The 22,947-nt window shown below is 44.3% G+C and overlaps 1 protein-coding gene and 1 pseudogene across 5 annotated transcripts in view; one reads left to right on the top strand and one right to left on the bottom strand.

The window, feature by feature from the left end:
- The window catches only part of SEC23A (SEC23 homolog A, COPII coat complex component), an 89,752-nt gene extending 73,180 nt beyond the window's left edge, over positions 1 to 16,572 (bottom strand). The window contains exons 1-6 of one of the 5 annotated variants that reach the window (XM_066388360.1): positions 16,427 to 16,553; positions 14,104 to 14,177; positions 5,115 to 5,356; positions 4,050 to 4,107; positions 3,662 to 3,748; positions 1,880 to 2,116 (exon numbers count right to left, since the gene is read on the bottom strand). In XM_066388360.1, coding sequence (XP_066244457.1) covers positions 1,880 to 2,116; positions 3,662 to 3,748; positions 4,050 to 4,107; positions 5,115 to 5,335 — 603 coding nt within the window. In that variant the 5' untranslated portion in view covers positions 5,336 to 5,356; positions 14,104 to 14,177; positions 16,427 to 16,553. Of the gene's footprint in view, positions 1 to 1,879; positions 2,117 to 3,661; positions 3,749 to 4,049; positions 4,108 to 5,114; positions 5,357 to 14,103; positions 14,178 to 16,389 lie in introns of all 5 variants that reach the window. The other 4 variants (XM_066388361.1, XM_066388362.1, XM_066388358.1 and 1 more) reach the window with 4 other exon arrangements.
- Positions 9,554 to 10,488, top strand: LOC136407861 (tropomyosin beta chain pseudogene; annotated as a pseudogene).
- Positions 16,573 to 22,947: the final 6,375 nt, after the last annotated feature.

Here is a 22,947-nt window from a genome sequence, read left to right as displayed (position 1 = left end):
GAACACAGACTCTAATTGTCTCCACTTCCTTAAATCATATTCACTACACATTCACTATCTTATTCACTATCCTCCCCATCCAAACCTGTGAATTGAATTCCTCCAGTATTTTCTATCTCAATTAACTGTAGCACCACTATCCCAGTCAGCCACGCTCAAAATAAGTCAAAATCTTTTCTTTTTTAAATTTTGGACTACCTGTATGCCTCCCAAGTGTGATTTCATGTCTGTCTACTTTATGCCAGGCTTATCTATCATCCTCTAGGGCAGGGGTCCCCAAACTACGGCCCGCGGGCCACATGCGGCCCCCTGAGGCCATTTATCTGGCCCCCGCCGCACTTCCGGAAGGGGCACCTCTTTCATTGGTGGTCAGTGAGAGGAGCACATTGACCATCTCATTAGCCAAAAGCAGGTCCATAGTTCCCATTTAAATACTGGTCAGTTTGTTGATTTAAATTTACTTGTTCTTTATTTTAAATATTGTATTTGTTCCTGTGTTTGTTTGTTTTTTACTTTAAAATAAGATATGTGCAGTATGCATAGGGATTTGTTTATAGTTTTTTTTATAGTCCGGCCCTCCAACGGTCTGAGGGACAGTGAACTGGCCCCCTGTGTAAAAAGTTTGGGGACCCCTGCTCTAGGGTCACTGTTCTCAACTGGGAGTTGTATCAGAACCTCCTAGAAAGTTTTTGAATACTCAGATGATAAATCCTACCCTTCCAACCATCTCCCAATACTCTCCTATGGTCTATCAAAATGTCTGAGCAGAATAAAAATTTTTGAAAACTATTGCAAGTGATAGAGTATGCTACACATAATTCCCCCGCCTTGGATAAAACTTCATTTACCCCAAAGATAAAATGTTGTCCTAATGTATGAAAAAAATATGCACCCATATTTCTTATATTAAACCTCTTCAGCCTTAAAATATCTCCCTTTGAAAAACAAAAATGTTTAGTTCTTAAGTCAGATATCAAGAAAACAAAAGCTAATATTTTACAGTTGCTTTCTCCCAGTCTTCAGAATGACTCTTATTTAAGACCTTCAAATCTCTAGCAAAATATTTCAGTTACACACTAAATTTTAAAGATACTATTAATGCCCTGACCTTGTAGCTAGGGTCAGTTGGAGCACTGTCCCAATATTCCAAGGTTGCAGGTTCAATCCCCAGTCAGGGCACATACAAGAATCAACCAATGAATGTATAAGTAAGTGGAACTACAAAGTGATATTTCTCTCCCTCTCTCTAAAATTAACAAATAAAAATATTTTAGGCCCTGGCCGGTTGGCTCAGTGGTAGAGCATCGGCCTGGCGTGCAGAAGTCCCGGGTTCAATTCCCAGCCAGGGCACACAGGAGAAACGCCCATCTGCTTCTCTACCCCTCCCCCTCTCCTTCCTCTCTGTCTCTCTCTTCCCCTCCTGCAGCCAAGGTTCCATTGGAGCAAAGATGACCCGGGCACTGGGGATGGCTCCATGGCCTCTGCATCAGGCGCTAGAGTGGCTCTGGTCGCAACAGAGTGATGCCCCGGATGGGCAGAGCATTGCCCCCTGGTGGGCATGCCGGGTGGATCCCGGTCGGGCGCATGCGGGAGTCTGTCTGACTGCCTCCCCGTTTCCAGCTTCAGAAAAATACAAAAAACAATAAAAAATAAAAATATTTAAAAAAAACTTTAAATACCATTAAAAGTAAAATATTTCCTTCTGTATGGTAAAAAATTAAGGTAAATGAAAGAAAACTGATGCCAACATTAAATGTAAAGCCTTCGTTATAATACAATTATATTAGTCAAGTATAATAAAAATATTTTCTAAAAACTTATATCCAAAAGCTTTTTTAGACATATGTACAGTGATGCTCATAAATAGGTTGTTGTTTACCTGCAATTGTTTAGCAGACAGATCTTTTGTTCCTCTGAAGACATAGCTTTTTGAAATGCCCTCACATCCAAGTTCGTGAACCTGAACCATTCTCCCGAAAGTTATAAGTCCAACCAAAGCTGTAGGTGGTAAAAGACTTAATGACATCTGCATAGATTCCTTCAGGGCTTGCAAATCTTCATCTTCCATACAAGTGTCAACCACATAGAGGAAGATCAAAGGCATCTGAGGACCACGCTGTTAAAAAATGTGCCATAAGAGAAAAAAAAAAAGTTGTTTAAAAGTATTAAGACTTCAGCACAATTGATAAGGATAATCAATAGTACATTCTCGCAATGGAATTCTAATAAAAGCCATTTCAGAAATGTAACAGGTAACAAACAGCCTGACCAGGCAGTGGCACAGTAGACAGAGAGTCGGACTGGGATGCGGAGGACCCAGGTTCGAGACCCCGAGGTCGCCAGCTTGAGCACAGGCTCATATGGTTTGAGCAAAGCTCACCAGTGTGGACCCAAGGTTGCTGGCTCGAGCAAGGGGTTACTCGGTCTGCTGAAGGCCTGTGGTCAAGGCACATATGAGAAAGCAATCAATGAACAACTAAGGTGTTGCAATGAATAACTAATGATTGATGCTTCTCATCTCTCTGTGTTCCTGTCTGTCTGTCCCTGTCTATCCCTCTCTCTGGCTCTCAGTCTCTGTAAAAAAAAAAAAAAAAAAAAAAAAAAAAAAAAGTTAATAGGTAGCATATGCATCATGGAGAGACTCTAAGACTTATATCTCAAGTGAAAAAAATAAGTTTAAAAAAATTTACAATTACTTGTGGAGATATTCACTTCCAATTTTATTTAACTGCATGAAGTTTCTTTCTTTCTTTTTTTTAAGCAAGATAAAGAGAGACAAAAAGGGAGAGAGATGATAAGTACCAACTTATAGTTGTTCAGCACTTCAGTTGTTCATTGATTGCTTCTTATCATACATGCCTTGACCTAGGGGCTCCAGCCAAGCCAGTGACCCTGCACTCAAGCTGGTGAGCCTGCGCTCAAGCCAGATAAGCCTGTACTCAAGACAGAGACCTCAAGGTTTCAAACCTGGTACCTCAGCGTCCCAAGTTGACACCCTACCCACTAAGCCACCACCGGTCAGATGAGGTTTCATTTCTTGCAACAAGTACTTCTTTTTTTAAAATAAAATTTTAAAAAATAGTAACTATAAAGTTTAAAACACGTAGTGAATTTATAAAATAATTGTCTAAGCCTGTATTGAATTGTATGAGAACTAGAAACTAGCCAGGCTGGACAAATTGCTGACTGGTCCAAATGAACCATATTCTGCTTTCTCGTCAAGATTCATAAAGGTTATTTATTATTAATTTCACTCTTAAATATAGAAACAACTACGAAAGCTGTTCAAAAAGGGAAGAAAAATTAATTTCCTATGAAGGACCAATACAAGAATAGTTTCATTAACCAGACTTGGGGATATATCATCAGGCTCCAGCATCATATTGACTAAGCATCAAACTGACCTTCCAACTACAAAGAGTAATACTTTAGTGTTTATTGATCTACTCAGTATAACAAATCACACCATCCCACCCAGTATCAAATCAGAGATAGTACCTTGTTTAAAATGAACTTGAGAGGTCTTACCTTTGAAATGCTCCATCAATTCAATGTGAAAATCAAGAATAATGCCTTTTAAGTCATCTCAATTTAACAACTATTTTGTTATAAATTACTGGATATTTTAAACTTCCTTAAAGATTTACTCTTATGTTCTTACCAGAACTACATATTCAATGCTAGAAAACTGAGGTAAGAGTTCAGCAGGCTGATTCAGTTCAGATATACCAGCATAAGTAGGTGGAAACTACAGACAGAAAAGAAACAAAATAATTTAACAAATTATTTGCAAAAAAGAGTAATAAAATTTTAAACTGAAAAGAAATATTTCCTAATCATTTAATAATGAAAAAAAATCAGGGTGGGGAAAAAGTAAGTTTACATGTAAGTACATGAAAGTTTGTTCTTATATTATTGCTTATTAATTACTGTATTATTTTCCAAACAACTATAAACCTACTTCTTCCCCACCCTGTATGTTCAACATATACATATACATATTTAAACCAGTACTACAGCATTAACATCTGCAATGGTAGTTTTCTTACCTGATTCCTTTGATAACAAAAATTGCAAGCCCAGAGTTTTGCTCGATAATCCACTTGACTGTTTTAAGAAAAGATACAATAGCTTATGTTTCAATTCAATTTTATAAGGATCCTATCTCAATAAAATTAATTTCTTTCTAAAGTATGAATGCATTCATACTGATAGTCAAATTGCTCTGTAAAAGCCACAAGCCACATATTTTTAAATGTTGCTAATATCTAATCCATACTTTTAACATATACACAATCACTTAAATATACTGTAACTTTTTTTTTAGATTTTATTTATTGATATTAGAAAGAGGAGAGAGAGAGAGAGAAGGGGAAACAGTGGGAAGCATCAACTCATAGTAGCTTCTCTTATGTGCCTTGACCGGGCAAGCCCAGGGCTTTGAACCGGCGACCTCAGCGTTCCAGGTCAATGCTTACTCCACTATACCACCACAGGTCAGGCTGTAACTTTTAGTATACAACAAATATCACTAAGATTAAGACAATACTATTATTTTCTTGATCTAGACATTTAGTCTTTTATTACCTTACTACTCCTAAAACCTTACAGTTCTTTGGACCTCACGATCCTAATTTTACAAATAACTATACACAAAAAGAAAGACTTTTCTATCTAAACGAGCAAAAAAACCCACTACATTTTTTTTTTTTTTTTTTTTTTGTATTTTTCTGAAGCTAGAAACGGGGAGAGACAGTCAGACAGACTCCTGCATGCGCTCCACCGGGATCCACCCGGCACGCCCACCAGGGGGCAATGCCGCGACCAGAGCCACTCTAGCGCCTGGGGCAGAGGCCAAGGAGCCATCCCCAGCGCCCCGGTCATCTTTGCTCCAATGGAGCCTTGGCTGCGGGAGGGGAAGAGAGAGACAGAGAGGAAGGAGGGGGTGGGGGTGGAGAAGCAAATGAGTGCTTTTCCTATGTGCCCTGGCCAGGAATCGAATCCGGGTCCCCCGCACGCCAGGCCGACGCTCTACCACTGAGCCAACCGGCCAGGGCCCCCACTACATTTTTAAATCATATTGCCACATTAGTTTTTTCATATATTTTAATTACCATAAAGGATTCAAAACTGCCCGGCAAGTGGTCCTACTACACAAAACAGGTTCATATTGAATAGGTGGCAAATCAGGTCTCTCCTTCAGTGGCGTAAATAGGGCTGCTACTGGAACAACCATTCTTGTAGCTTCTAGTCGGCTTGAGGGCCAAACATTCCAACTAAATCGGACTCCATCTCGTTCTTCATTTTGTTGTATGAATTCCAAATAGGTTGTCATTGTAGAGCTTGATTATTATTTCTGTAAAAAAAATTAAGATATTCTAAAATTATCTTAAGAAAACTCAAAATAAGTACTTTTTCCCACTTCATCAATATTAATCCATTAGAAATTATGACCAAAGAAAAATATTTATCTCAGAAACATATTAACAAGCAACAATATCCCCACTTATAACAAAATAATAAATGATCTATTGGACCCAATGCCCATTAGGCTCAATAAAAGGTATTTTATCCTTCTTTATTCACTCTTGTAAATAGTATGGCAAAAAATAATAAATAACTGTCCTATTTATTTAAAGGTACACAGGCACCTGACCAGGTGGTGGTACAGTGGATAGAGTGTCAAACTGGGATGTGGAAGACCCAGGTTCGAGACCCCGAGGTTGCAAGCTTGAGTGTGGGCTCATCTGGTTTGAGCAAAGTTCACTAGCTTGGACCCAAGGTCGCAACTCGAGTATGGGGTTATTTGGTCTGCTGTGGCCCCACAGTCAAGGCACGTATGAGAAAGCAATCAATGAACAACTAAGATGTCACAACGAAAAACTGATGATTGATGCTTCTCATCTCTCTCCGTCCCTGTCTGTCTCTATCTATCCGTCTGACTCTTTCTCTGTCTTTGTAAAATATAAAAATAAAAAATAAATAAATAAAGGTACACAGGCAAGAAAGGCAAAAATAGGGGGAAATCTAAATCCTGTATTTTCCACATCAGCCTTGAAAGTTATATTAGTCTAATAAACAAATTGTCAAAAACATTAAATTCTAAAATTAATATATCTTTCTATCCAGAAAAGAAGAGGATGTTTAATAATACCATTTTATTTTAAAATTATTATTAATTTTTTTCGTATTTTTGTATTTTTCCGAAGTGAGAATGGGGGAGAGGGAGAGGCAGACAGACGGACTCCCCCATGCGCCAGACCAAGATCCACCCGGCATGCCTGCCGTTGGGCAATGCTCGGCCCCTCTGGAGGCGTTGCTCCTCTGCAGCCAGAGCCATTCTAATGCCTGAGGTGGAGGCCATGAAGCCATCTTCAGTGCCCGGGGCCAACTTAGCTCCAATGGAGCCTTGGCTGCTAGAGGGGAAGAGAGAGACAGAGACAAAGGGGAGGGAGAAGGGTAGAGAAGCAGATGGACGCTTCTCCTGTGTGACCTGCCTGGGAATCGAACCCGGGACTTCTACACGATGGGATGATGCTTTACCGCTGAGCCAACCGGCCAGGGCGGTTGTTCTTTTTTTTTATTTTTTATTTTTTATTTTTTTGTATTTTTCTGAAGCTGGAAACAGGGAGAGACAGTCAGACAGACTCCCGCAAGCGCCTGACCGGGATCCACCCGGCATGCCCACCAGGGGGCGACGCTCTGCCCCTCCGAGGCGTTGCTCTTTCGCGACCAGAGCCACTCTAGCACCTGGGGCAGAGGCCAAGGAGCCATCCCCAGCACCCGGGCCATCTTTGCTCCAATGGAGCCTCGCTGCGGGAGGGGAAGAGAGAGACAGAGAGGAAGGAGAGGGGGAGGGGTGGAGAAGCAGATGGGCGCTTCTCCTGTGTGCCCTGGCCGGGAATTGAACCCAGGACTTCTGTACGCCAGGCCTACGCTCTACCACCGAGCCAACCGGCCAGGGCCTAAATTTTTTTTTTATTGATTTCAATTTATTTTGTTTACATAGATTCTAGTGTCACCCCGAATGCATCCCTCCCTCCCCCGTATTTCCCTCAACATCTCCCTTGCAGGGTGGTTGTTCTTGATTAGCATAAGATTCTCTATTTGTCTCTTGGATTCTGATAGGAGGAAGTAGTGTTTAAATTTTATTTTGTTTTTAAGGTATAATTGGCATCTTTATTTTAAAAAATTTGGCATCTTATTTCTTTTATTTTTTAATTTAAAAAAAAATTTTATTTTATTTTATTTTATAATTTTTTATTTTTTTATTTTTCTGAAGTTGGAAACGGGGAGGCAGTTAGACTCCGGCATGCGCCCGACCAGGATCCACCCGGCATGCCCACCAGGGGGCGATGCTCTGCCCAGCTGGGCCATTGCTCTGTTGCAACCAGAGCCATTCTAGTGCCTAAGGCAGAGGCCACAGAGCCATCCCCAGTGCCCGGGCCAACCTTGCCCCAATGGAGTCTCGGCTGCGGGAGGGGAAGAGAGAGACAGAGAGAAAGGAGAGGGGGAGGGGTGGAGAAGCAGATGGGCGCTTCTCCTGTGTGCCCTGGCCGGGAATCGAACCCGGGACTCCTGCACACCAGGCTGACGCTCTACTACTGAGCCAACCGGCCAGGGCCTTTAAAAAATTTTAGTTTTTGATTTTAGAGAGAAGAGAGAGAGGGAGTGGGGTGGAGGGGAGGAGTGGGAAGTATCAACTTGAAGTAGTTGCTTTTTGTATGTGCCCTGACCAGGCAAGCCCAGGGTTTCCAACTGGTGACCTTAGCATTCCAGGTTGATGTTTTATCCTCTGCACCACCACAGGTCAGGCAGCAATTTATTTCTTTTAAAGAAAAGGAAGCTCTAAGCTACATAAGATAGCTACTGATACTTAGATTTGTTAACCCTTTGAGTAGTGAGTTTTTTTTTTCATGCTCGCTGACCCCTCCCCCTCTCCTTCCTCTCTGTCTCTCTCTTCCCCTCCCGCAGCGAGGCTCCATTGGAGCAAAGATGGTCCGGGTGCTGGGGATGGCTCCTTGGCCTCTGCCCCAGGCGCTAGAGTGGCTCTGGTCGCGAAAGAGCAACGCCTCGGAGGGGCAGAGCGTCGCCCCCTGGTGGGCATGCCGGGTGGATCCCGGTCAGGCGCTTGCGGGAGTCTGTCTGACTGTCTCTCCCTGTTTCCAGCTTCAGAAAAATACAAAAAAATAAAAAATAAAAAATAAAAAAAAAGAACAACCGCCCTGGCCGGTTGGCTCAGCGGTAAAGCATCATCCCATCGTGTAGAAGTCCCGGGTTCGATTCCCAGGCAGGGCACACAGGAGAAGCGTCCATCTGCTTCTCTACCCTTCTCCCTCCCCTTTGTCTCTGTCTCTCTCTTCCCCTCTAGCAGCCAAGGCTCCATTGGAGCTAAGTTGGCCCCGGGCACTGAAGATGGCTTCATGGCCTCCACCTCAGGCATTAGAATGGCTCTGGCTGCAGAGGAGCAACGCCTCCAGAGGGGCCGAGCATTGCCCAACGGCAGGCATGCCGGGTGGATCTTGGTCTGGCGCATGGGGGAGTCTGTCTGTCTGCCTCTCCCTCTCCCCCATTCTCACTTCGGAAAAATACAAAAATGCGAAAAAAATTAATAATAATTTTAAAAAAAAAGAACCATAAATTTTCCCAAGGTTGGTAAAGAATAGAGACATTCTAAGATACCTAAATTGATTAGGCAAGATTATCTTAAAGGTAAATACAGGAGACAATTTTGAGAAGGATGGTATGTATTCTCAAGAAAAAGTGGCTGTTGTCTGAGCAGACGGTGGTGCAGTGGATAGAGTGTCAACCTAAGACACTGAGGACCCAGGTTCAAAACCCTGAGGTCGCCGGCTTGAGCTTGGGATCACAGACATGACCCCATGGTCGCTGACTTGAGCCCAAAGTTACTGGCTTGAGCAAGCCGTCATTGGTTTGACTGGAGCCACTCGGTCAAGGTACACATGAGAAAGCAATCAATGAAAAATTCAAGTGCTGCAACTACAAGTTGATGTTTCTCATCTCTCTCCTTTCCTGTCTATCTGTCTTTGTCTACCCATCTCTCTTTCTCTTTGTTTCTCTCTTGCTAAAAAAATAAAGATGAAAGAAAGAAAGAAAGAAAGAAAGAAAGAAAGAAAGAAAGAAAGAAAGAAAGAAAGAAAAAAGGAAAAAGTAGCCTTTGAAAACTAATGGTAAAACAAAGGCCTGCGATACAGCAGAATTTGAAGATGCCAACCTCAGTTCTCACAGGCGATAGTAAAAAAGCCACCTCTGGGAGAGAAATCCAGTGTTTAGAGGCAGCTTTCATGCCACAAATGTAAATATAAATTCCAGCACTATATGTAATCCCTCCTATTATTTCTATAGAAAACACAGCAAATGAAGTTTTCTGTTCACTACTTAATTAAATCTATAATCTAAGCTGCATCTAAAATGCATCAAATAAAATAAATGCATCAAATAAAATAAATAAAAATAAATAAATAAAATGTATCACCAAAAAGCAATAAAATATCTATTAAAATATACTAGATCACCCAGTCCCGCTTGGTCCTCCTCACCCGCCACCTGTGCACCCAGTCTGCGCAGCCGACCCATTTCTCCTGGTCCGCACGGCCGCCAACTGGCCCGTCCCCCTTCGCAGCCATGGACGCCATCAAGAAGAAGATGCAGATGCTAAAGCTGGACAAGGAGAATGCCACCTACCGCACTGAGCAGGCCGAGGCCAACAAGAAGCAAGCTGAAGACCACTGCAAGCAGCTGGAGGAGGAACAGCAGGCCCTCCAGAAGAAGCTGAAAGGAACGGAGGATGAGGTGGAAAAGTATACAGAATCAGTAAAGGATGCCCAGGAGAAACTGGAGCTGGCCGAGAAGAAGGCCACCGATGCAGAGGCAGATATGGCCTCCCTGAACTGCCGCATTCAGCTGGTAGAGAAGGAGCTGGACCGGGCACAGGAGCGCCTGGCTACAGCCCTGCAAAAGCTGGAGGAGGCTGAAAAGGCAGCTGATGAGAGTGAGAGAGGAATGAAAGTCATTGAAAACCGAGCCATGAAGGATGAGGAAAAGATGGAGCTGCAGGAGATGCAGCTGAAGGAGGCCAAGCACATTGCCGAGGATTTAGAACGCAAATATGAGGAGGTGGCCAGGAAGCTGGTGATCCTGGAAGGAGAGCTGGAGCACTCAAAAGAGAGAGCTGAGGTGGCTGAGAGCCAAGCCAGGTAGCTGGAGGAGGAACTCTGAACCATGGACCAGGCGCTCAAGTCCCTGATGGCCTCAGAGGAGGACTATTCCACCAAAGAAGATAAATATGAAGAAGAGATCAAACTGCTGGAGGAGAAGCTAAAGGAGGCCGAGACCAGAGCAGAGTTTGCTGAAAGGTCTGTGGCAAAGTTGGAGAAAACCATCGATGACCTGGAAGAGACCTTGGCCAGTGCCAAGGAGGAGGACGTGGAGATTCACCAGACCCTGCTGGAACTCAACAACCTGTGAAGGTTGGCCCTGCCTCCAGCCAGGCTACAGTTGCCACCCAAACCCAATAAATTCAATGTTACTGACAAAAAAAATATATATATATACTAGATCAATCAGTGTTGTTCATGTGAACCAGGGGTCCCCAAACTTTTTACACAGGGGGCCAGTTCACTGTCCCTCAGACTGTGGGAGGGTCGGACTATAAAAAAAAAACTATGAACAAATTCCTATGCACACTGCACATATCTTATTTTAAAGTAAAAAAACAAAACTGGAACAAATACAATATTTAAAATAAAAAACAAATAAATTTAAATCAACAAACTGACCAGTATTTCAATGGGAACTATGGGCCTGCTTTTGGCTAATGAGATGGTCAATGTGCACCTCTCACTGACCAGCAATGAAAGAGGTGCCCCTTCCAGAAGTGTGGCGGGGGCCAGATAAATGGCCTCAGGGGGCCGCATCCCATGGGCCATAGTTTGGGGACCCCTGATCTAAACCAAAAAAACACACCCAAAAATGTTTTGAGTGACATTTTCTCAATTTCCCAAGAATGGTATATTAGTAGTACTTACGTATTTGTCATATATTTTCTCAAACTGAGTGAAATGAGCCTATCACCTAGAACACAATTGACAGTACTTATCCCAATGAGAAAATTTCAACTTTCAAGAAAATATTAAAATTTTTTAATTTTTTTTTTTTTTTTACAGAGACAGAGAGAGTAAGAAAGGACAGAGAGAGAGAGAGAGAGGGATAGATAGGGACAGACAGATAGGAATGAAGAGAGATGAGAAGCATCAATCATCAGTTTTTCGTTGTGGCACTTTAGTTGTTCATTGATTGCTTTCTCATATGTGCCTTGACCGTGGGCCTTCAGCAGACAGAGTAACCCCTTGCTCAAGCCAGCGACCTTGGGTTCAAGCTGGTGAGCTTTTTGCTCAAGCCAGATGAGCCCGTGCTCAAGCTGACGACCTCGGGGTCTCAAACCTGGGTCCTCCTCATCCCAGTCCAACACTCTATCCACTGTGCCACCGCCTGTTCACGCAAAAAATATTAAAATTTTTGAAAATTTGTATCTACCACCAAGAGCTTCACAGCTTTCTAATATGTCAAGATTTTCCTTCCCGTTGATATCAGTGGTAATATCAATATGATTTTTTTCAAATATTGTTTAACAAAACATGTCAACATTTGGAAAATATACATTATTCAGTGAAGCAGTTTCTCCAAGTTGAGACAGCATAGGGACCTGGTTCCCAGGCATGAAAAAATACCAGGTGGTCAGAAAGCAAAATAATGACCAGGTGGCCAGAAAATGTCTAAACCACTGTTCCACATATGCAGTTGATAAAGATTTGACTGCTTAGAACTTTTTAAGGTGTTGGTAATGAGTAATGCCACTATCTTGTCCCCATAGTACATTTGGGGAGACAGCTGCCAAACAACCTAACAGAAATTTCCACCCTCCAACTTTCACAAGCTCGCCTCTTCATGCAAGCCCACCTTTTCACATAATGCAAGCCCCTTTGTCCTCAGCTTATAAATACTACAGCTAAACAGAGCCATTCTCCAAGCCAGTTCTGAGGACCTTCCTTCCTTTCCTCTGTGCTGCCTTCCTTGTGTTCAAGCTTAAGTTTAGTAAAATCTTTCTGGAAATTTCTCTGGGATTTCCTCTTGATTTCTATCTTGGGGAACCCAAGAATTCCATGGCTGGTAACAAAATGATCAATTCACGTGTTACAAAATCATGCATGACTAAATGATCCATTCAAAGTACCAGAATAGAACAATGGGTTTTAATACAACAGAGTACAAAAAGTACACTTTTAAGGTTTCAGATTTGACACTGCAATTAACCCTTGATTTCTTAATTAAAACTATTCATTTCTGGCCCTGGCCGGTTGGCTCAGTGGTAGAGTGTCGGCCTGGCGTGCAGAAGTCCCGGGTTCGATTCCCAGCCAGGGCACACAGGAGAAGCGCCCATCTGCTTCTCCACCCCTCCCCCTCTCCTTCCTCTCTGTCTCTCTCTTCCCCTCCCGCAGCCAAGGCTCCATTGGAGCAAAGATGGCCCGGGCGCTGGGGATGGCTCCTTGGCCTCTGCCCCAGGCGCTAGAGTGGCTCTGGTCGCAACAGAGCAACGCCCCGGAGGGGCAGAGCATCGCCCCCTGGTGGGCAGAGCGTCGCCCCTGGTGGGCATGCCGGGTGGATCCCGGTGGGGCGCATGCGGGAGTCTGTCAGACTGTCTCTCCCCGTTTCCAGCTTCAGAAAAATACAAATAATAATAATAATAATAAATAAATAAACAAACTATTCATTTCTGGTGTAGTATCCAAGAAGAATATGTACAATTATCTAAAAAAGCTATGAAAATAGCCCTCCTTTCTCTAGCAACATACGTATGCGCCACATTACCTTCATACAAATCAACCAAAACAACATATCACAATAGATTGGACGCAGAAGTAAATATGAAAATCCACCTGCCTATTAAATCAGATTTTTTTGAATCCTCAATAATGTTTAAGAATAAAGGAGGCCTGCCTGACCGGTGGTGATGCAGTGGATAAAGTGTCGACCCAGAACGCAGAGGTCACCTGTTTGAAACCCCTGAGGTCACTGACTCTGAGCACAGGTTCATCAGCACAGGGTCACTGGCTTGAGCAGGGAATGGTCCACATGATTCCAAAGCTTGTCAGCTTAAGCCCAAAGGTGGCTGGCTTGAACAAGGGGACACTGGCATGGCCCTGGTCAAGACACATTTGAGAAACTCAATGTACAACTAACAAGAAAGCAATTACAAGTTGATGCTTCTTGCTCTCTCCTCCCTCTCTCAGAAGCAATCAATGCACAACCAAAGTGAAAGTGGAAGCAACTATGAGTTGATGCTTCTCACTCTCTCTCACCTTCTCTTTCTCTTCCTGTCTCTCTCTCAAAAAAATATAAAAAATAAAGGGGTCCTGGGTTCTGAGAACTACTGCCATTAGGACATAGGACATTAGGACTTAATTCAGTCAGAAAGCCTAATAGAGAAAGGCTCTATGAGACTTAGCACAAAGAAATTTACACAGCCCTGGCCGGTTGGCTCAGTGGTAGAGCGTCGGCCTGGCGTGCGGGAGTCCCAGGTTCGATTCCCGGCTGGGGCACACAGGAGAAGCACCCATCTGCTTCTCCATCCCTCCCCCTCTCCTTCCTCTCTGTCTTTCTCTTCCCCTCCCGCAGCCAAGGCTCCATTGGAGTAAAGTTGGCCCAGGCACTGAGGATGGCTCCGTGGCCTCTGCCTCAGGCGCTAGAATGTCTCTGATTATTGCAGCAGAGTGACACCCCAGATGGGCAGAGCTTCACCCCCTGGTGGGCATGCCGGGTGGATCCTGGTTGGGCACATGCGGGAGTCTGTCTGACTGCCTGCCTCCCCATTTCCAACTTCAGAAAAATACCAACAAAAAAAAAAAGAAATTTACACATAAGCAGTGGCCAGGTTTAAGTTTCTATAACAGTTGAAGAAAGCTAGATTATAATTCCACTCCTTACTATTTATTAAGACATACAAGGCCTGACCTGTGTGGTAGTGCAGTGGATAAAGTGTTGACTGGAAACCCTAAGGTCACTGGTTCAAAATCCTGGGCTTACCTGGTTTAGGTACATATGGAAGTTGATGCTTCCTGCTCCCTCCCCACCTCTTTCTCTCTTTCTCCTCTCTCTCTCTCTAAAAATGAATAATAAAAAACATTTTTTTTAAAAAGGCATATAAGCAAAATTCACCCCTCTTCCTTACGATCTCATTGCTCTAGTATCACTAAGTCACATTTATTTTATTTCTTACATTCTCACTTTCCAGTAGTATCTTGAAAAGCATCCAATTTGTTTCTTCTTAACTAGTCCAATTATATAGTCATGCAATTGCTCAATCTTAAAATCACTAATTCTAACACAAAATTTCTCAGGTTAGTCCATTACCCCACAATGGCATATCTGTACTAAAGTCCTTTTCAGAAACTAGCTGATTACAAAATGGCATTATTTGATAAGCACTCTCTCCCATTACATTATGTTTGCATAAAAGTGTAAACCAAATGACTATGACACAGACACTATATTAGCATGTAGACTTAACATATTAATTGCTATACATTTTCTTAAGTGTTACAAAACACATAAGACAATCCAAGCAAATCTCTTTTTCAGCAAAACTTATAATTAGTAGGAGTTACTTTAGTTAAATAATTTCTCATGGATAACTAAAAGCAAAGAAACAAAGTGGTATAAGAGTTTAATCTACCATATCAAACACATGCTCACAGTACTTTTAGAAGCTTTTTCTATGCTAGTTTTTCAGTATTTCCATTTTAGCCGTTTTATAGATAACTAAATGAAAAATAGCCTAAATTGAAAGTAAAATTGAGTTCCTCCTGATCAGGTGTATTTAACAGAAAATTAAATTGTGTCTTACTTTTCAGTTGTAAGATCCTCAGTGAAGTGTCCTCAACTACTTCTGATTACTAGCCTTATATTAGACAAATAGTTTATCCTCTTGGATCCTCCATTTCTCATCAGTAAGATGAAGGGCTTGGTCTAGAAAACTACAAGGCCCTTTGTAACTAAAAGTCTGAGTCAATTAAAAATGCTAGGATGAAAAGGAAATATATTTATATTTACGTATATATTTAAATGTAAAACTTTTTTTGTGTGTGAGAGAGGCAGGGAGAGAGGGAGAAAGACAGAGAGAGAGAGGAACATGGAGCTGTCCCTGCATGTGCCCTCATCTGGGATTGAACCCGCAACCTCTGCACTTCAGGACGACCCTCCAACCAAGGGAGCTATACGGCCAAGCCAAACATTCTTCTTTCTTTAGTGCGCGGGGTGGGGGGGTGGGGGGTTTAGAATATAAGAAGCATCAACTGGCATTAACTGTCTTGTGGCACTTCTTTTAGTTGTTCATTGATTGCTTCTCATACATGCCTGGCCGGGAGCGGGTGTTGGGGGTGTGTGGGGGGGTGGACCTTGGGCTTCAAGCCAGCGACAATGGGATCATGTTCATGATACCAAGCTGCAACCCCTCACTCAAGCCTGTGACCCCACATTCAAGCTGGTGGGCCAGCAATCAAGCCTGCAACCCCCAGGTTTCAAACCTGGGGCCTCAGCGTCCCACTGTACCACCACCAACCAGTAGGGCATAAATATAAAACCTTTTTAAATCAAGTTAATTTTTGGCTTTGAGGGGTTGAAGGTTGAGCAAGTTCACGTGGAAATGTTAATTCAACAAACACACTCCAGTGGTTCCCATGTAAGTTTCCTATGACTTTTCCTTTCCCACCAAAACGAGAAAACACGAGGGCCGGCAAGATTGGGCAGATCTGAAAAGTGAACTGTACAGGCAATCAAGGCCTCAAGGCATCAGCTTGACCTGACTTTTCTCCTTTTCCCCTTTAACTCCCATGGCCGAACTACGGGTGACGAAGTCACCTCGGTTCAAAGTCTAGGGCACTTCAGATCCAGCAAGGAATGAACCCAGAAGTCCAAGCGCCCAGAAGCGGCTGCGGACTGGGGTGAAAGCAGAGCGTCCCGGAGGCTGGGATGGGCTGCTGGCCCAGATGCTCGAACTGCCGTTTCTCACTCGACTCCCAACACCTGATCCTGGGGATCTGGATGCGGGGGCCTGGTCACCAGGCCTCGAAAGAACGAAGCAGTGGGCGGTGGGTGACAGAGTGACAGGTTCAGGGTTCAAGTCTGCTGCCCCTCCGGATCAGCTGTGCCTCGCCTGTCCCGAGACACCAAGAGGGCAGAGCGGGCACCACCTCTGAGACCCCGGCCTTTCTGCCAGCCAGGCGTCACACCGCCGCCCCTCCCCCGCTTCCCGCAGAGCAACCGCGGTCCCCGGAGGAGCTGGGCGGAGGCAGCCCTGAAGAGGGTCCTTACCACAGTGTCCCGCTACCAGAGCCTGTCGCAGCCTCACCTTGCGAAATCAGTCGTATCCGCGGAGCTGAAGCACAGCGGTAGCACCCTTAGGACCCGCGACGCCCCGCCCCCGGCCGCCGCGCAGAACTCCGCGGGGCCAACATGGCTGGTGCCGCCTCTGCCACGTCAAGAGGAGGGGGCGGGGCGTGAGGGCGGGAAAGGGGCGGGACGGAGCCGAGGGGCGAGGCCACCAGCAGAAAACGGAAGAGGAGGTTGTGAATCGGTGAACTCTATGCGGGAAGGGACTATTAGCTGGAGAGAACCGCAGGAAAAGCAGAGGTGGATGCGGAGCTGAAGTTGCGGAGTGACTGGGTCATGGGGACAGAAGGGAACGGTGCTGGACAGGCAGAGCCGGAGCTCAAGAGAGTGAAGCGCCTTCCTCTCCCTTGGGACTCAAGGAGCTCCCACTCCCTGAGGGCTCAGAAAGGGTGAGAACTTCTTCCGTGGCCGCTCCGACAGACTCAGCTCACCTAGGGAAATGAAGTCATCCTTTAACAGACTTCCTGTCTTCTAGAGCCCTGCTTAATTTCTAGTCCACAAACATTTCCTCTTAAAAAACAGAGTGAGAAGTTGTTCGTTTGATACAGAATAGTCAGAAGGTAGGAAAATTTTTTCATAAGTGGAGTGGGGACACTGAGACAGCTAATTAAAACTGGCCTCATCCAGTATTGTCACTCTCTTTCCTCACTTTCAGAACCACATCCTTAAGCATTAAGCCACCAGGACAAATGAGGATATGATCAGCATCAAATAATCTTGGGAACAAAGCCTCAGGTCTGTTGACCACAGAAACAGAGTTTCAGTCAAACTAGAGATAACATTTAGGTTTCAATTGTGTTTTAGCTCCAGACTCAGAAAAGCAGCAAAATCACCAAGCCACACCAGGCTGGCATCTGGACCACATGCATTGACCAATAACTTTCCCTACCCTAGCACTGACCAATCAGTAGAGACCCATGACTCCGACCCTATAACTCATTTTAATGGATCAGCATTTAAAAGCCACACCTGGAAAGTGGAATATTCCATTGAGATTTGTCCCTGAGATCTCCCCTAAAAGTCTTCCCTTAAATACAAAGAACCCAGTGCTTGCTCTCAATCTCTCTTTCTCTCTCTTCCCCCTCCAACCTCCCCACCACCTTCTTTCTCCAGGCATGTAACTTTGCTTTCTTTCTCCTAAGCAATAAGGGTTCCCATGAGACCTGCAACCAGAGGAGCAGCAAGCAGCAGCAGTTCGTACCATGCTAACCCCTTGAATCTGTCTCCAAGGGTCTTTCTTTTGCCTCTGCAACTTGTTTCCTGGGTCCATGCAGCCCAGCTGGCTCACTTCTTCTGCCTTTGTGACTCTCTTTCTAGAAGGCCAAGCAGTTCTTTGGCCTTCTAGAGCAGCCTGCTCAATCCTCTCTTTTTTTTTTAAAGCTTTTATTTATTGATTTTACAGAGAGGAGGGGCAGCAAGAAGTATTAACTCATAGTTGTTTCATTTTAATTGTTCATTGCTTTCTTGTTATATGTGCCTTGACCAGGCAAGCCCAGGGTTTCGAACCAGTGACCTCAGTGTTCTAGGTCGATGCTTTATCCACTGTGCCACGACAGGCCAGATGAAGTATGACTATATAAATTTCTTGAAATTTTGTTTGGTCACCACCAGATAGAGTTTTTACTTCTATATTTTCTTTTTGGCTTAATCTGTTCTTTAGTATAAATGAAGCATTTGCCGCTTTTTTCTAACATGGGTTCTCTTCCACTCAGATGCTGGCATTCTAAGGCATTGACCAACTATTTTTGGAGTACTCACTAGAAAAAGCAGTACTCAGATTCTGCTAGCTTGAATTTTCAGCATCAACAGTGTATCAAGTCTATCTAGGTAAGATAATATCAGTCTAGTGTTCTAATTTTTTTTTTTTTTTTTTTTTTGGTATTTTTCTGAAGTTGTAAACAAGGAGGCAGTCAGACTCCCACATGCGCCCGACCAGGATCCACCTGGCATGCCCACCAGGGGGCGATGCTCTGCCCATCTGGGGCGTTGCTCTGCCGCAATCAGAGCCATTCTAGCGCCTGAGGCAGAGGCCATGGAGCCATCCTCAGCACCCGGGCCAACTTTACTCCAATGGAGCCTTGGCCGCAGGAGGGGAAGAGAGAGACAGAGAGGAAGGAGAGGGGGAGGGGTGGAGAAGCAGATGGGTGCTTCTCCTGTGTGCCCTGGCCGGGAATCGAACCCGGGACTCCTGCACGCCAGGCTGATGCTCTACCACTGAGCCAACTGGCCAGGGCATCTAGTGTTCTAATTTTACACACACAATAACTACAGTCATATTAATAATAATAATAAGTAAGGTGAATTAATAAATCATACATGAGCATCACAGAATTATAAACTCAAATAGATCTTAATGATAATTTAGTCCAATCCTTACACATAACAAATGAATGTGAGAATAAGAGAGGTCACATAGCATACCCAAAGTCAGGGTGCTGGAGCCCATTTAAAACTTAGCACACAATTTTTTTTTCAGCAAGAGATAGACAGGAAGGGAGAGAAATGAGAAATATATCAACTCTTAGCTGTGTCACTTTTCAATTTAGTTGTTCATTGATTGCTTTCCATACATGCTTTGATTGGGGGTCCAGCCCAGCCAATGACCCCTTGCTTAAGCCAGTAACATTGGGCCTAAGCCAGTGACCTTGGGCTTCAAGCCAGTGACCATGAGGTTATGTGTATGATTCCATGCTCAAGCTGGTGAGCCCGTGCTCAAGCTGACAACCTTGAGGTTTCGAACCTGGGTCCTCAGCACCCCAGGTCAAGACTCTATCCACTGCACCACCATTTGGTCAGGCAGCACACAATTTTTATTTCATACTTGTCATTTCTCCTTTAAGTGATGACGAAACATAGCATTAAAATCTTTAGTCTTGCCTGGCCTGTGGTGGCGCAGTGGATAAAGCGTCAACCTGGAAACCTGAGGTCCCCGGTTCAAAACCCCGGGCTTGCCTGGTCAAGGCACATATGGGAGTTGATGCTTCCTGCTCCTCGCCCTGCCTTCCCTCTCTCTCTCTCTCTCTCTCTCTCTCTCTCTCTCTCTCTCTCCCCCCCCCCTATAAAAAATGAATAAAGGCCCTGGCCGGTTGGCTCAGCGGTAGAGCGTCGGCCTGGCGTGCGGGGGACCCGGGTTCGATTCCCGGCCAGGGCACATAGGAGAAGCGCCCATTTGCTTCTCCACCCCCCACCCCCTCCTTCCTCTCTGTCTCTCTCTTTCCCTCCCGCAGCCAAGGCTCCATTGGAGCAAAGATGGCCCGGGCGCTGGGGATGGCTCCTTGGCCTCGGCCCCAGGCGCTGGAGTGGCTCTGGTCACGGCGGAGCAACGCCCCGGAGGGGCAGAGCATCGCCCCCTGGTGGGCAGAGCGTTGCCCCTGGTGGGCATGCCGGGTGGATCCCAGTCGGGCGCATGCGGGAGTCTATCTGACTGTCTCCCCGTTTCCAGCTTCAGAAAAAAAAAAAAAAAGAAAAAAAAAAGAATAAATAAAGTGTAAAAAAAATTTTTAGTCTTGTTTCAACAGCAATTGTTTCTATTCCTCAGTGCCCCACAAGTAATATACTCCTATACCACTTCATTGGGCCACTCTAACAAACTCTAGAATTATTACTGAGTTCATTTAATCAAACTCTCCGAATGAAATCATTTGATCTACTCTTAAACCATGTATAGTGGTCCACAGAAATGAAACATAATTCTTTACTGATAGCTTTTTATTCTTTTTGTTGAATGTTTATTTGATTTATAAAGAACATAAAAATGATTGAAACCCATGCAGAAAAGAAGGAAACTCCTACTTTAAAGGAGTAAAATTTCAGTTTTGTTTTGTGTTCTGTAATTAAACTAGACCTTGCTTTGGTTTTCTGCCATCAATTCAGCTGTCTAGTCCTCTTTATGTATCTGGAGCCCAAAGCTTGAGGACAGTGTTCTTAAACAGAGAGATAAGAGAGTATGGTGACTCAGTGGATAATGCTTTTGCCTAGAATGCTGAGATCACTGGTTCAGAATCCCAAGCTTGCCTGGTCAAGGTACATATGGGAAGCAACTACAAATTGATGCTTCCTGCCCCCCCCCTTCTTTCTCTTTCCTCTTTCCAAAATGAATAAATAAAATCTTAAAATAAAAAAAAACCTCACATTTTAAACTGAGAAGTAAATGGAAAGCTTTGAAAATGGGGCACCGCAAGTCGTTCAGAATCCTGGGAATAGTTCTCCCCAAGAATAGGTTAGATGGAATAGTTATTACCATTTTAGAAGTTCAGCTTTCTAACAACCTTTTTTTTTTTTCAGAATAACTTCATCAAACAACTATAGCTTATTCTCAGCTGTCTCATAGCTTATTGAAACTATCAAAAATACTTAGTGCAATTTCCAATTTATTACCATTCTTTGATGTCTCATTAGTTTTGAAGTAGCAGAAAGCAACACATAAATTTTTTGTTGTTGTTGTTGTTTTGTATTTTTCTAAAGTTGGAAATGGGGAGGCAGACAGACTCCCGCATACGCCCGACCAGGATCCACCCGGCATGCCCACCAGGGGGCGATGCTCTACCCATCTGGGGCCTTGCTCTGTTGCAACCAGAGCCATTCTAGTGCCTGAGGCAGAGGCCATGGAGCCATCCTCAGCGCCCGGGCCAACTTTGCTCCAATGGAGCCTCGGCTGCGGGAGGGGAAGAGAAAGACAGAGAGGAAGGAGAGGGGGAGGAGTGGAGAAGCAGATGGGTGCTTCTCCTGTGTGCCCTGGCCGGGAATTGAACCTGGGACACCTGCACGCCAGGCCGACGCTCTACCACTGAGCCAACTGGCCAGGGCCAACACATAAATTTTTAATTTACTTTTCTTTCTCCTAAATGAATTTTTTTTTAACTTTTTTTTTTTTTTACAGAAGCAGAGATAGACAGGGACAGACAGACAGGAACAGAGAGAGATGAGAAGCATCAATTATCAGTTTCTCGTTGCGCGTTGCAACTTCTTAGTTGTTCATTGATTGCTTTCTCACATGTGCCTTGACCACGGGCCTTCAGCAGACCAAGTAACCCCCTGCTGGAGCCAGCGACCTTGGGTCTAAGCTGGTGAGCTCTTTGCTCAAGCCAGATGAGCCCGCGCTCAAGCTGGCGACCTCGGGGTCTCGAACCTGGGTCCTTCCGCATCCCAGTCCGACGCTCTATCCACTGCGCCACCACCTGGTCAGGCTCTCCTAAATGAATTTATGCTTACGCATTTAAACTTTCAGAAGCATTTCAGAATCATTCATGTACTTATTACTCATTTCTTCTTTTGGAAAATAAATTATTATTATTTCCTAGGATATCCTATGTTCATTCTGTTTTTCCTCTCCTTTCTTTTTCCACGTGTAGTTCTGCCACGTTCTTATAACTGGAGTTTTAACCTAAAGACTGTCCTTACTTCATTCATCGTCAATTGAGTAAGTTACGTTCTGGTTTTAAATCAATTGCTAAAGTAGTGCCCTTTTTTTTTTTTTTTTTTTGTATTTTTTCCGAAGTTGGAAACGGGGAGGCAGTCAGACAGACTCCCGCATGCACCTGACCTGGATCCACCCGGCATGCCCACCAGGGCGCAATGCTCTGCCCATCTTGGGGCGTCTCTCTGCCGCAATCAGAGCCATTCTAGCACCTAAGGCAGAGGCCATGGAGCCATCCTCAGCGCCCGGGCAAACTTTGCTCCAATGGAGCCTTGGCTGCGGGAGGGGAAGAGAGAGACAGAGAGGAAGGAAAGGGGGAGGGGTGGAGAAGCAGATGGGTGCTTCTCCTGTGTGCCCTGGCCGGGAATCAAACCCGGGACTCCTGCACGCCAGGCCGACGCTCTACCACTGAGCCAACCGGCCAAGGCAGTAGTGCCTTTTTTTAAAGCCTTAAACATAAACCTTAGAAACAAAAGTCAATTTTATTCACTCAGAGCTTGTTTAAAAAGATTGAGAATACTTTCATTTTTTCTTGCAACTTGTGACCTAGCAAATCATTTTGCTTAAATCATTTCTGCCTTGTTTGCTCACCTGTAAAATGGAGATAATAGTACTAACCCCACAAGAATGTCCCTGAGATTAATAATGGTGTCTTCTGGGTGTTAACATTAGCCTTATCCTTTGCACTACTTATATTTAAGTAGAGTTCTTTCTGGGGGGGGGGGGGGGGAAGATGGCTACTCTAAGAGTGCTATTCATTTCAGATAAATATAAAGTGATTCTTCAAGTAGCCAATAACGAGAGATTGCTCTGGAAAATTAAATTTTTGTTCATTTGTCCTCAGATAAATTTGGGTTGGAATTGGCTCTTCCCCTTTTGGAGAAAGTTATAGTTGTTGTGCTTAACCCTTCTTTTGGTCTATTTCCTCCCAAAGAAGACCGAGACAATGCCCGACCAGGCGGTTGCACAGTGGATAGAGCCTCGGACTGGAATGCAGAGGACCCAGGTTTGAGACCCCCGAGGTCACCAGCTTGAGCAAAAAGCTCACCAGCTTGGTAACGTTA

The sequence above is a fragment of the Saccopteryx leptura genome, chromosome 6 (assembly GCF_036850995.1).
Source record: "Saccopteryx leptura isolate mSacLep1 chromosome 6, mSacLep1_pri_phased_curated, whole genome shotgun sequence".
NCBI lineage: Eukaryota > Metazoa > Chordata > Mammalia > Chiroptera > Emballonuridae > Saccopteryx > Saccopteryx leptura.
The sequence above is the reverse complement of the archived record's forward strand: the minus strand, read 5'-3'. Positions and strand labels throughout refer to the sequence as shown.